This window comes from Oncorhynchus keta, chromosome 29 (genome assembly GCF_023373465.1).
Source record: "Oncorhynchus keta strain PuntledgeMale-10-30-2019 chromosome 29, Oket_V2, whole genome shotgun sequence".
In the NCBI taxonomy this organism is placed as follows: Eukaryota; Metazoa; Chordata; class Actinopteri; order Salmoniformes; family Salmonidae; genus Oncorhynchus; species Oncorhynchus keta.
Window position 1 is genome coordinate 48,270,352 of NC_068449.1, and position 14,733 is coordinate 48,285,084.

The 14,733-nt window shown below is 42.8% G+C and overlaps 1 protein-coding gene across 3 annotated transcripts in view; it reads right to left on the reverse strand.

The window, feature by feature from the left end:
* The window catches only part of LOC118361865 (protein WWC2-like), a 47,397-nt gene extending 34,981 nt beyond the window's left edge, over positions 1-12,416 (reverse strand). The window contains exons 1-2 of one of the 3 annotated variants that reach the window (XM_052486691.1): positions 12,280-12,416; positions 10,619-10,734 (exon numbers count right to left, since the gene is read on the reverse strand). In XM_052486691.1, coding sequence (XP_052342651.1) covers positions 10,619-10,681 — 63 coding nt within the window. In that variant the 5' untranslated portion in view covers positions 10,682-10,734; positions 12,280-12,416. Of the gene's footprint in view, positions 1-6,250; positions 6,711-10,618; positions 10,735-12,279 lie in introns of those variants that run through there. The other 2 variants (XM_052486690.1, XM_052486689.1) reach the window with 2 other exon arrangements.
* Positions 12,417-14,733: the final 2,317 nt, after the last annotated feature.

The following is a 14,733-nucleotide window of genomic DNA, read 5'->3' on the forward strand; positions in this document are numbered from 1 at the left end:
CCTATATCGACATAACCTGAAAGGCCGCTCACCAAGGAAGAAGCCACTGCCCCAAACCCGCCATAAAAAAAAGCCAGAATATGGTTTGCAACTGCACATGGGGACAAAGATTGTACTTTTTTGAGAAATGTCCTCTGGTCTGATGAAACAAAAATAGAACTGTTTGGCCATAATGACCATCATTATGTTTGGAAGGAAAAAAAGGGGGGCTTGCAAAGCCGAAGAACAACATCCCAACCATGAAGCATGGGGGTGGCAGCATCATGTTGTGGGGGTGCTTTGCTGCAGGAGAGACTGGTGCACTTCACAAAACAGGTGGCATCATGAGGCAGGGAAATTATGTGGATATATTGAAGCAACATCTCAAGACATCAGTCAGGAAGTTAAAGCTTAGTCGCAAATGGGTCTTCCAAATGGACAATGACCCCAAGCATACTTCCAAAGTTGTGGAAAAATGGCTTAAGGACAACAAAGTCAAGGTATTGGAGTGGCCATCACGAAGCCCTGACCTCAATCCTATAGAAAATCTGTGGGCAGAACTGAAAAAGAGTGTACGAGCAAGGAGGCCTACAAACCTGACTCAGTTACACTAGCTCTGTCAGGAGGAATGGGCCAAAATTCACCCAACTTATTGTGGGAAGCTTGTGGAAGGCTACCCGAAATGTTTGCTCCAAGTTAAACCATTTAAAGGCAATGCTACCAAATACTAATTGAGTGTATGTAAACTTCTGACACACTGGGAATGTGATGAAATAAATAAAAGCTGAAATCATTCTCTACTATTATTCTGACATTTCACATTCTTAAAATAAAGTGGTGATCCTAACTGACCTAAGAGGGATCTGTGAAAAACTGAGTTTAAATGCATTTGGCTAAAGTGTATGTAAACTTCCGACTTCAACTGTACCTGCCGCCTCAATAGTCACACTATGGTGTGACTATTGAGACATATTCTGACAGGTCGTCTGCCCCTCAGTGTGTGTGTCAACCACATTCCAGAAATTGATAACTCACTCACACCTTGGCTATCCACCCCGCACCCCACAATGAGATATCCTCACCTCACCCAACTGCCATGTCACACATTCTGTATCACCATACACACATCGTTGTGCTCTGAACCCGCATACACGCACACAATGGCTAGCCCAACATCTCCATCAGCCCCATACATCACCTCAGGGCACCTCCTTCCCTTGCACAATAACCAAGACTGCTACAAATGACATGTCCAAAAGAGAGAAAAGTGTTCATCTGGCCCTTCACACATCAAAGGACACATCACTGAGGTTGCCAGCCACACAGTCAGCAGTGGGACACAAAGACCTGGACTGGAGCTTGTTGCTGTGGCTGAGATAAGATGTCTGACTGACTAGCACCTTTTGTTGCGTCCCGACCAACAGAAGAGGAGCCAAACATCACCACTACAGAAAGGAGTGGGTGTGCGTGTGTGTGAAGAGGAGGTATGTGAGGGAGAGATAAGAGGAAGACAACAGGAAAGGTGGGGTGGGACGATTGGACTGTACACTGTCGTCATGGTAACAATGATCCAAGGTCTCTAGGCCTGGGACTATTTCTCACCACAACGTTCGGCTGAGGGGACATAAAGAGACTAAAAGAGACTCCCATTAGTCACAGTCTCTGACAGTATCTCCAGAACAGAACAGGCTGATTGTTGAATGGATGTGAGAAACAACCTGTAACTATCCTGACAACGGAAACCCCCAAATGTGAGTTAGTGCTTAGTTTCTGGCCAAAGCTAATTTTGCACATAAGCCTATCAGGCCACAACAAAACAAGCTAGCTGCCAAGTCTCCAGACGGGCCTACTTTGTGGAAATTCACTTTCACACTAGAATGTTGACCCCTGTGTCAAGAGATGCTCTACGGAAGAGGTCAGTAACAGGCGTGCAGGCTTTTGTTCCAGCCCAGCACTAACACCTAATTCAACTGAACGTTACAACCTTGGTTAGCTGAATACAAGTGAAAACATACAGTGCCAGGCTACTAGATGGAGACATATTGAAAGCATTCAGCCTAGTCCCTAAGAATATGTTGGCCGGCCAGTGAAGGAGCAGGAAACCGTGGCCTGTGGACGGCCATGTGTCGCACATTACAGGACGCGGCCATGTTTTCTGGTCTCCAAGGCTACCACACACTCTTGTTTGTGTCTCTCTACCCTCTTCCCTATTCCCCCCTTCCTCGCTCTTCTCCCTCTCGTTCAGACTCATCACAGACGCCAGCAGCTGTGAAAAGCCAGGATTTACATCACTTCTTTTATTATCGCTCCCCACCACCACCGTGCCAACAAAGTCATACAGAGCACCAAAAAAATTAAGAAGAAAAAGGAGAGAGAGGGAAGACTTTTGTGGCAGAGGGCGTGCTTGTACAAATTCGCCCCAATTAAACGGGTCAAGCTCCAAGCAGAGAGGGCCAAGAGAATTTGTGCGTGTGTGCCTGCGTGTGTACGCGCGCCTGTGTGTGCATGGGAGGGGAGAAACTTGGGCTGGAGTCTTATCTCTGCCTCCTCTTCTGGAAATAAACATTTTTGGGGCTGGAGCAGTGAGGAGGGAGGCACGTTCCTCTCTTTTCTGGGGGATTTAGACAGGGAGGGAGGGAGGGCTCAGGAATGTGGTGCAGCACTCTGACACTGCCTCTTATTCTCCGCCACTCTCTCATAAATGTGAGATCTGGATGGCGGGGCCTTTCAGACGTCAGGGGGAGGAGAGAGAAAGAATGAGGGAAAAAGATAGAGGAAGGAGGATGTCTGAGGGAGAGTTGAAAGTGAAATAGAAAAGGGGGAGGCAGAGGGGGAAGAGTGAGAAAGAAGAGAAGGATGGAGCGCGAGAGAGATTGAAATAATTTACATTTACATTTACATTTAAGTCATTTAGCAGACGCTCTTATCCAGAGCGACTTACAAATTGTCAACCACTGTAGAATTTGTGAAATACTGTAGAACTGACATTGTTTGCACAACGTTAAATCACTCCTGTCAGTTAGGCCTCGGCCAATGAAGCTCATTTAAATGTGAATTTGAGAGGCAAGGGAGAAAGGTGGGAAAAAAAGAGAGATTCCTTTTTCCTGCCAGGGTCCCCTCTGCTTGACTGAACAGATCTAGTCTCTGGCCTGACTGTAACCATGGGGATGAGAGGGTATGACTTGCAGGTCAAGTATGAGATTCATATTATGATGAAAAGTTCCATCCTATGTCAATGGAGAATCATTTCTGGACAAATTATACAGGTGAGATGAGTTATTCTTTGTGGCACACTATGCACGTCTCTGTTCCATCTACCCATCACTTCATGGTTATCATGATGCACTGGACCCGTACCTCGCAACCAAACAAAACAATATGATTGCGACATTCACCAAGTCATAGAACATGTCAGCAAAATGCATCAAGTCGCCTTCCTTGCGTTTCCAAGCCGTCTCCAAGCTGTCAACAAGCGGCCGCAATTAACACGATAGGCCTAAAACGGCATTGGATTACTACAAGCCAGTAGTGGTGTGGGGGGGTTGATACAGTTACACATTACAATATTATTTTTGGATGATATTATATTATTTGACTCCAAGCCGTCTGTACCTGTTGCTTGTTCTCCATCTTCTTTTTAAATAGTGAACCAACATGTTTTCAGCACCTTTATTTCCCAGACTGATCAAAACACATTTTCTCATGGTCTCTCGTATATAGTGAGCAACTCTGTCCATGTAATCTTGTTGATTATGATCTAAAGGCTAAACTGATCCTAGTGCAGCACTGCTACCCTGAAAATATTTTTGAATACAGGCCCTGAACTACCTTTGTGACAGACAGAATGCCTAGAAAGAAATGGTATGTAGCATATCAGGCTGAAATAACTGGAGGGAGTAATAATAATAATTTATTTAAACTTGTATAACGCTTTTCTTTAAAGTAAAGAATCTCAAAGTGCATAGTTGGCCGGATGAGTAAGCTGATCCTAGATCTGTGCCTACCTGCAACATCTCTCCTGAAGAGGACAGTGAGGTGTGGCAGAGGTGGAAAGAAACAGGGCACGCCGCCAAAGCTACGGCCGCCGGTAACACAGAGGATATATTAGTCAGGCGAACCCTCTTATCACAGTACACACTATCTTTATAACCGTTATGTTCTTCACAACAATGTATCGACAGACAATACAGGGACAGAACCAATAGCAGCCTAATAGTAAACCTACATAACATGTGTTTACAGAATATATGATTTCTTCCCCTCAACATATCACGGCAAGGTCCTTAGGGTCGTGAATATCATTAGGATTTCTGAGCCTGGGCCAAGATTGAGATTGTGAAAAGGCGTTGAGTATGATTCCCTTCCACCCTGACACGGCATCTTAGCATTCTTGCCCCGATTAACACTGTTCTAGAATTAGAGGAATTAGTCTATCATTCTAGAAAGTTCATATTCTAGAATGTGTAGAATCTAGATGCAGTTCAGGTGGAGGGAGGGAACCGTGGATAATGATGATTTGCTGGTTTCTGAGTGAGAGCAACTTGATGGATATCATTCACAATGCCTGGTGGTGTTGGTGGTGGCCTCATAGGAATGGCTGGCATGCCACCTATTATAGGCTAGCAGTTTTCTAACAATATAAGGCATTAAGACACACTATAGAAGCATTTGGCTTCAATTACCCTCCCTCGTTAAGCTTAGGGGGGGGGGGTCTGAGTGAGAGCAGACTGGAACATCCGTGTCACATGGCCTTCTCTTCAGACTCTTCAGGTTTCAATCAGCAACACACATCTGACATACATATGAGGCGTCAATATGACAACAATATAGGACTACTGTTGCGATTGATATGAAGCTAATTTAATTAAATAACAGAACAGGCTAATGACTAGAATGGTTCAGTCATTGAGCGTTTTAATCAAGTGTTTAATCATGTTCTATCTATGCATGACTTGACACTAACGTACAACTAAATTAGCATTAACGAATCTCACATTTCCATAGGGCAGTCAGGCATCATCCTTCCATTACGGCCGTACTTTCTGACCAATTATCCTCATAATTAGAGCTTAATGGTTTGTCATAAGTGGCTTGTGTCGTGTGGTGAACCCAATGTAATAAAACCCTGGTAAGAAAGACCTCAATTGAATTAAGTGTACGTGTCAATACCGGCTAATGTACAGAATTAGCCTATTATTGAAAGCAATGGGCTGTTAGGTTTCTTCCTCCCCATAAAATTAGCCTATAATAATATGCCAATTAAATATGCTACAGTTTAAGATGATTGTGTTTTGCATGTTGAATATTTTTTTTTTTATCGAACCAGGGTCTGTAGTGACGCCTCTAGCACTGAGATACAGTTCCTTAGAACGCTGCGCCACTCGGGAGCCCCTACATTTGGGGGATCTCAGATTACCATATATTTCATGACAATGTAATCAAACATTTACAAAAGCCAAAACGATAATTTAGGGAAGCTGGAGCTTAAAAATAAAATAAAATAAAAAAAAAGAAGTGGCATAGATTCTTATCAGGGTCCTTTCAGAGAGTGTAAGAGACTCCACTTTCTTCCTAGCGTTTGAGCTTAACTTTGTAATTGCCTTTTCATAGATACTAAATTTATTACAGTAAAATAAGCTATTGCTTTTATTTTGTACCGATTTGCGTCTCTGATCAAATGGAATCATACGCAGTAGAAGTTCTAGAATCTCAGCAACAACAGAGCTCACGAGTTTGCTGTAGTTGCATAAAATGAGCACGTTGGTTTGATATGCTTGCTCGCTCACAAGAATAATGGTGCTAGCTATGGCTTGTTGAATCCTCATTGAAATTGTGAAACTAGCTAATGTTAGCATCGTAAGGAATTTATTCCAAACCATGGCATCAGAAAGTTAGCTATCCAGTTAGCAAACTATAGCTAGCTGCAATCTACATCCGGCATAGCCAGCTGAAATTCAATTTCTCTAAACTATGCAACTAGCTATCAGTTATCAGAGTTTTTGCAATAGCTAACGTTAGATATGCTCAAATATCCTGCACGTTCTCGCAATAACATTATGCGATGCTAGCTAACTTAGCAAGGCGTGTTGATAGTTTCACACTATAAAAATACAACTAGCGACTGTAACCGTTAACGTTACTGTTCAAGGCATTGGCTTGTTCGAAACCCTTTTGTGTCGTAAAAGTGTGTAATCAACTGTTCATAAACTGTTTACAAACGCTGCCCGTGTCAACTTCGCAACATTTCGCAAACAGACGCTCTCTTGCATACCTGTCCCTCGGGTCTATCCAGCTTGTTTGTTTAGTGTTGTGGTCGATATAAAACACTTTTCCGTCAAAGTCCCTCGCTTCTTCCCAGCCGTCGGGTAACGGCAGCTGGCCATTCCCCTTCCTAGGCATGTTCATCTTCTAAAAGTTCCGCCATAAGTACGGTTTAAAAAAAAACTCCAGTGGAATACTAAAAAGCGACGAAAAAAAGTCAGCAAAGATCCATGTTTTGCGTTCCCCTGTCCTCCATCTTGGGTTCCTAGCTGAACACATAGGCCGGGACAGACCAGGACAGACAGACTTGACTCCGTTCCCAGCCAACGGGACATTAGCATGTCATTAGCATAAATCTATTTGCATGCGCATTCCTGAGCGTTGCATTCCTGCGGCTTAACCCTTTCCAAGACATCACCAGTGGAAAATGTGTGTTGTCAAGACAACTTGTTCCACTGGTCCCATCGAAGTATTTGGTCCCATCCCCACGTTCCCGTTCCCCATACCAGACAAGCGGGACACATTACACCGCCGCGTTAAATAGTTTTGTTATCGGCCGCTGTCGCTCTGTGCAAGAACTGGGAGAAAAAGTTTTGGAATGGTGAAATATGCACCATTGCAAAATATAGGCAGATAGGATGATGGGACAGTGACAAGGATAAAATATGATATGTCCCCAGATAATTCAATATCTACATAAACTTGAGGAAATGATTATCGAACATAATAATAGAAAGTTTAACAGAACTGCATAACACTCTGTGATTGCTGTAACACAAAAAATAAAGTATTTTATTGGTGTCTATATTGAAGTGGTAAAAGGTCATTGTGATACGAATAAGGGAAGGAAATTACTCCATTAGGGTGTGGCTCCTTAACTTTTTGTAAAGGGCATCCTATAAGCCTATACACTGGCTGTACAAAACATTATGAACACCTGCTCTTTCCATGACATAAACTGATCTGGTCAATATTAGGAAGGTGTTCTTAATGTTTTGTAATGTTCTTAATGTTTTATACACTCAGTGTATATCAGTGTTATAGCATATGTTATAGAATTACATTGTCTATTTCTGACTGTTATGGGTGAATCAGTGCATATTTCAGCTTTGTAAATAGGTCTGATGGATAGGCAACACGTGATTATCTAGAGACCTGCTGATTCTCACGCATAGATCAATAATAAAAGTAACAGACTAACAGCATTGTTTTTGTGGCTAGTGAAATAATCACATTGCTCTTCACTCCTGCGGTTAAACATCAGCTGTAATCCTGCAAGGCATTATGGAGTCACACTACAGGGTACGTAGGCTACAAGACATCGCCTTGAGTGAACTCTGGGGCAGGGGGAAAAACACCAGTTTTATTCATACAATTTCAATTGCTTGTCTGTTCTCTTTGGGCTAGGATGCAATTTGACAAATTTTCTGTACAGATATTTGGAAAAGGTTTATCTCCCCTTCAAAGGGAACTACAGTGAGACAATATATTTCTAGGAATACAAAGACTGCGGATGTTTTTTGTTTTTCTCAAACTTTTCCCAACCATTCTCAACCAATTGTTACATTTTTGTTAACTTCTGTCCATGGCAATATGAATCCTTTTTTACTTTATGAGAGAACCTTTGATCCCCCTGTAGGTGGGCCTTTTCAGAATAAAATGTCACTCTGATCAGAGCTGGGATATGTCTTTATCTCAGAGTCTGTGTGATTTTCAGATGTGAGGTACACAGCACCTTTCTCTTTCCTTTCCTCATCTCATCAGCCTCGCAGGCTGCTCATTCAGACCTGCATCGCAGGCTGCTCATTAAGACCAGGGAGGAGACGGAGAGGGCAGTCAGGTCAGAAGGGCAAGGCTGGAAATATTGTTTGAAATTCAAGGGAGCAATGGAGTAATACAGAGAAGTAGATAGAGAGACAGGTCAGTGTCGGGCAGAGCCGGAGATATTGTTGATATGACATTCAAGAGAGAAGTTGGTAGAGACAGACAGGTAGAGACAGGGCGGGAGGAGATGGATGAGAGGTCCCAGTGGGCACAAACTGTTTGAATCTATGTTGTTTCAACGTCATTTGTCAACGTATTGTGGCTTGGAATCGATGTGAATAATACATGGGATTGGCAAAAAGTCATCAATGTAAACTGTTGTTTTGAGGGTGAAATTTCAACCACAGAATTACATCATCATGGTAATCTCAATTATAGACAAACCCTTATATAATATGTTGAATTTGTACCTTTGAAATAATGTTAGATCTTCAATGTCATATCCACTATCAGAAAAAAAACAATAGGCTAGGCAGCACCTCCTACTGGAGAGTTAATCTATCTACAGCTATCCATTTGGTCTCTCATCCAGGGTGTGAACCAGTCCTGCTTGACTTTGATATTTGTCACTGACTACTCGCAATGTGCAATCATGAGAATTATTATTGAGAGATCTCTTTCATAACGAAATAGATTCACTGTTGCTATCGAAGTCATTCCAAAGGGTAGGCTCAATAAAGAAAATGAAATCTAAGTCATTCAGGCCTATGTAACATTTGCGAAGTCAACAGCTATTGTTTCAATTCAACCCAGGGTTCAACTAAAAATCGACGTTACATATAGATAGGCCTTGGGCTTCAAGCTTTGGTTGATGTCAAATGTAATCTTAACTTGCCTATTAACTTAACAAATGATATGTTGGATTCACGTCTCCCAACTAAACCAAAAATAAAAACAGTTAAAGAATAGGATGAATCCAGTGGTTCAGATGGAACTATCAAAGCATTCGATACATCTCCTTTAACGTTGATATTTGGTCGCGCTGTCAACCAAACACAATTCGAGGTGACTTGTAATACAGTAAATTAAGGCTATCTTACAAACTAACGTAACAGTTTTTTTGTTAAACCTTAAAACGAGTAACTAAACCATGGCCACATTTTGAGGTTACTGTAACTATAAAAGTCTAATTATGTAATCATAGAAAGTATGTATGTTCAAGCTAACATGCAAAGGTCGCAGTTCTGTGGAGATCTTCACAATATAAATAAATATCTGTCACGGAATCGAGAACAGCATTGATCACTTGCAAATGCACTTTCAATGTATTCTCAACTGCAATCCAGGTCATTTGGTTGTGCTATAGATGAAGCACAGTGATAAGACATTAAGTTGCTGTATAAATGCAAAATATCTGACATTGTTTTCCATTTGAACTTTATCGTGCTTTTAAATTGTCGAGAGCGCGGCGACAACACATTTAGATGACAACGAAGCAAAAAATCTGACATTGTTTTTCTATTGGAATTTGTGCTTCTAGATAGTTGAAAGCATAGTGATAAATCATTGGGAATTCAGCAAACTTATGGCAGTCTTTTCGAGGGGGTGAATAAAGGCTCGTGGATCAACGTCTCAACAAGAAATGTCCACGTTAAAATGACGTGGTGAGCCCAGTGGGGTGGTAAATAAGACAGGACGTTTGATAGATGTTGAAAGCAATACATAGATCAAGAAGAGTTGGAGAAGAAAGAGGGAGGAAGAGAGAATAGCTCAGGAAAGGGTGCCATTTCTGCAGTGCTGCTGACTACGCAATATGATGAAATAAATCATTCTCACATCGCTGCGGGTAAACATCTTTTGTCTTGTTGTTTTTTACCCACTATCTCCAAACTCAATTTGGTAGATCGGGGACATTCCCGACCTTTTGATCAGATTTTCTGAACGTGCAGGAATCAAATTAGTAGAAAACCAAAAGCTTCTACTTTCCTTCCATATCGTCTGTCACATTTGATAAATGAATACCAGTGGATGCTGCTGAGAGGAGGATGGCTCATTCCAGACATTATTATGAGCTGTCCTCCCCTCGCCAGCCTCCACTGATGGATACTTTAGGGATAGTGACTGGCTGCCATCTTAGTTTTGGTTGGAATAGCAATGCCCTTACAAGTAAATCAAGTAAACACTTGAGTAAATGAGTGATACAAAGTCAATTAAACACAGGTGCTTCCACACAGGTGTGGTTCCTGAGTTAATTAAACAATCAACATTCCGTCATGCTTAGGACCATGTATAAAAATGCCTAGTTGCTCATTATTTTGGCTACCCTGGCTGGAAGAAGAGATATCAGTGACTTTGAAAGAGGGCTCTCAAAGGAGCATAGGGGGTGTGTGTGTCTTAGTCACCAGAACACTGCTCTTTGACCTGGTAATGAGGACCAAAATGGAAATAAGTCTTGTTAATTTATTCATTCATGCGTTCCTTTGTTCATCCATCCACTCATCCTATTTGTTAATTCATCCATCCTTTCACCCACCCATCCATCCAGTCATTATTTTATTTACCCATCAATCCATCCATATATCCTTCCATGCATTCCCTCATCCATCCATTTCACCTGGTACAGCTCTTTCTGGGTGACCAGGGCATCCTGGGCTACTGTCAGGTACTCCTTCAACATCCTCTCCTGCTCCTTCCTCCACTCCGCCCGGGGGTCCTCTAGCTGGGTACTCTCTAGAGAGGGGAGAATGTCATCAATGAGATCTACTCCCATAAACAAAACGATGATGATGGTGACGACAATACTTTATTTGTAGCCTCCTTTTGTGTCATACAGCTACAGCATGCCAGAACACTGATTCAGATATACAGGTAACTGCCAAAGTAATGGAAAACACTTGAGTAAATGAGGGATACAAAGTATATTGAAAGCATGTAGTTCCACACACGTGGGGTTCCTGAGTCAATTAAGCAATGAATATCCCATCATGCTTAGGTTCATGAATAAAAATGCTGTGCAGGCTATTATTTGGGCCATTATTTTGGCTACCATGGCTATGCCCCCATAGGATTAAATATTCCCCCATCCACAGGGCACGAGTGGTAGGATGAGCTGAATGGTTGGATGAGCATAAAAAAAATATGGAAACCCTATGCCATGGCTGTCTCAGTCACCAGATCTCAACACAACTGAACACTTATGGGAGATTCTGGAGCGGCACCTGAGACAGCGTTTCCCAGCACCACCAACAAAACCCCAAATTATGGAACTTCTCATGGAAGAATGGTGTCGCATCCCTCCAATAGAGTTCCATAGACTTGTAGAATCTAAGCCAAGGCCCATTAAAGCTGTTCTGGAGGCCCGTGGTGGCCCAACGTCCTATTAAGACACTTTATGTTGGTGTTTCCCTTAATTTGGCAATTACCTGTACATTCTAACGAACCAATAGACGCTTCTTTAAAGGTCACACAAAACCATTTCAAGAATGTCATTTCAAACCACCAAGACAGAGAGATACAGTATCTTCCATTCATTTCAATATTTCCAGGAAAATACAGATAAACACTTGTTCATCAGTTCTCTCCATAGACTTCATTGTGTGGTGGTGGTGAAGCTTTAGCTGCTAAGCACATTTCTGGAGAGTTAGGTCAGTGGGCTCTCCGCTCTACTTGTGGTTTAGCACGAGAATTCCGCAGCATTCTTGTTGTCGGTAGTCATGTGCTACATCCCAAACAGAACCCTATTTCGTACATAGTGAGATAATGTATGGGCCCCTGGTCAAAAGTAGTGCACTATATAGGGAATAGGGTGCCATTTGACACTCAGACATGGCTTTCTTCAGATGCTACCTCTGGTTCAATCCTCTACCACTATTAGCTAAGCTGCTAAAATTGCTCTAATGGTAAGTAGAGCTTTGATGTTGCTGAGAGCAGTTCCCCCCATCTTTCCCCACTTAAATCACCCCCCCCCCCCTCGCCACCCCTTCAAAGCCAAAGTCATCTGAAAGTTACCTGTTTAATCCCCTAAACTCACTGTATCTGCAAAAACATTCCATTGATCAATTCTACGACAGCAGAATTGGCTAAATCGTACTCAGACGGACTAGAATGCAACAGTAAGTTGCATAATGATTACATCTATTTTAGCAGTAATCTGTCACACCATACATTGACATAGGATATCGCTCGAGTACTTTTACAGATATGGACACCAATGGTACGGCGCTAGGGCATGACGTCAAGGGTTAAGGTATGATGTAATTGGACTGAAGTTGATACCTTTGTTACCCTTCTGGAAGTCTCGTTCCCATCCGATGCCTGTGTGTAAGTCTGGCCAAGTGAGACTACCTTTTCGGACCAGTCAGTCAAACACCATTTTGGCTGTGACTCTTGAGAAGGGCACCATTGTGAGTTTGTGACATGGTCAACACGAGGCAGAGGGAAACATCTTTGGTGAAAATAGAGCCTGCATCAAAGAGAGAGAGGAGAGAGGTGAGAGAGAAAAAGTTAGTCGTCAATACTCTCGCTATTCAACTCAAACAAACACCTAAACAAACTTCTGAAATACATATTTACGTAATCAACTACAGCATGACTGATGCATTCCTTAGGAAAAAGCCATTTTAATCTTAATCGGTTTAGCAACAGTGGAATTCAATGCATCTGGCCAATATCTCTTGGAGATCCATTCCTCCTGAAAGTGGCAGAAGGGGTAGGGAGAGGGGCAGAGAGAGAGGGGTGGAGAGAGAGAGAGGGAGGGGTGGAGAGAGAGAGAGAGGGGTGGAGAGAGAGAGAGAGAGAGAGAGAGAGAGGGGCAGAGAGAGAGAGAGAGAGAGGGGTGGAGAGAGAGAGAGAGGGGTGGAGAGAGAGAGAGAGAGAGAGAGAGAGAGGGGAGAGAGAGAGAAAGAGAGAGAGAGAGAGGGGTGGAGAGAGAGAGAGAGAGAGAGAGAGAGAGAGAGAGGTGGAGAGAGAGAGAGAGAGAGACAGAGAGAGAGAGAGAGAGGAGAGAGAGAGAGAGGGGCAGAGAGAGAGAGAGGCAGAGAGAGAGAGAGAGAGAGAGAGAGAGAGAGAGAGAGAGAGGGTGGAGAGAGAGAGAGAGAGAGAGAGAGAGAGAGAGAGAGAGAGAGAGAGAGAGAGAGAGAGAGAGAGAGAGAGAGAGAGGGCAGAGAGAGAGAGAGAGGCAGAGAGAGAGAGAGAGGGGCAGAGAGAGAGAGAGGGGGCAGAGAGAGAGAGGGGCAGGAGAGAGAGAGAGAGAGGGCAGAGAGAGAGAGGGCAGAGAGAGAGAGGGGCAGAGAGGGGGGAGAGAGAGAGAGAGCAGAGAGAGAGAGAGAGAGAGAGAGGGGCAGAGAGAGAGAGAGAGAGAGAGGGGGGAGAGAGATTGAGAGAGAGAGAGAGAGAGAGAGAGAGAGAGAGAGAGAGAGAGAGAGGGGCAGAGAGAGAGAGGGCAGAGAGAGAGGGGCAGAGAGAGAGAGGGGGCAGAGAGAGAGAGAGAGAGAGAGGGGGGCAGAGAGAGGGGCAGAGAGAGAGAGAGGGAGTGTGCGTACTACAGCAGGAAGATTTGTGACCTGTTGCCACAAGAAAAGAGCAACCAGTGAAGAACAAACACCATTGTAAATACAACCCATATTTATGTTTATTTATTTTCCCTTTTGTACTTTAGACATAATATTGACATTTTAAATGTCTTTATTCTTTTGTAACTTCTGTGAGTGTAATGTTAACTGTTCATTTTTATTGTTTATTTCACTTTTGTTTATTATCTACTTCACTTTCTTTGGCAATGTTAACACAAAAAAGTCCTTGAATTGAATTGAGAGACAGGCCCATACCATATGCCAGACCACCTGAGCATCGGGCCTATTACCCACAATGCAGTAGTTCATTTCCATAAAAAGGACCCATGAGCACCGACATGAGAAGTTCATAGGAACGAATTTCAAGGGAAATTTTCTTGTTACTTACAACGTCATGCTAATCACATTAGCGCACATTAGCTCAACCGTTCCACAGGGAGGGTCACCGCTCCCGTAGAGGTTAAAGGTATTAGAAATACATCTAAACACAATAATGTTGAAGTAAAGTCCCCCTGCCAACTAATATCAACTCATATTTAATTTGGGATGAATTATTTGCCGTCTGCAAGTTTAAGAATCAATGCCTTGTGCTTTGAAATTCCTTTACCAAAAACCCTCATACTGTATCTTTAAGATGTTTTCTAATTTCAAGGCACAAGGCAAAGTTCCCAGAAATAACAAGTAAAGATAGACATACCAATTGGCTAGTGTATTTACTGATAAACATTTTTGTTCATGAATTATAAAGTGATTAAAACTCATAATTCTGTTACCAAATCTGTAACGGAATTATTGCAATTGAATCGGCTACAATGGGAAATCATAGTAGCCACAAACCATAGCTAGGTCACGTGCTACTGTCTTCCCTTCCACTGGCATACTGTTGTGTACAGATCCAGTTCATTTGACCTCTCCTGGAATTTACCGACACCCATCCTCGCTTTCCATTTACTGTAACCAGCTTCTGCACCCACTGAGCACCGACCGACACCGGAAGCCCATGGACATTGAAAAGTCGGTGAAATTTGGTCAGTTCGCCCTGGCTTTAATTTCATCGTCCACAGACATAGTTTTTTTTAGTCCGGACCGTCCTTGATTTCAACATCCACAGACCAAATCTGAACCAACCATAGACGTCTATGTTTGGAAAGCACAGTAC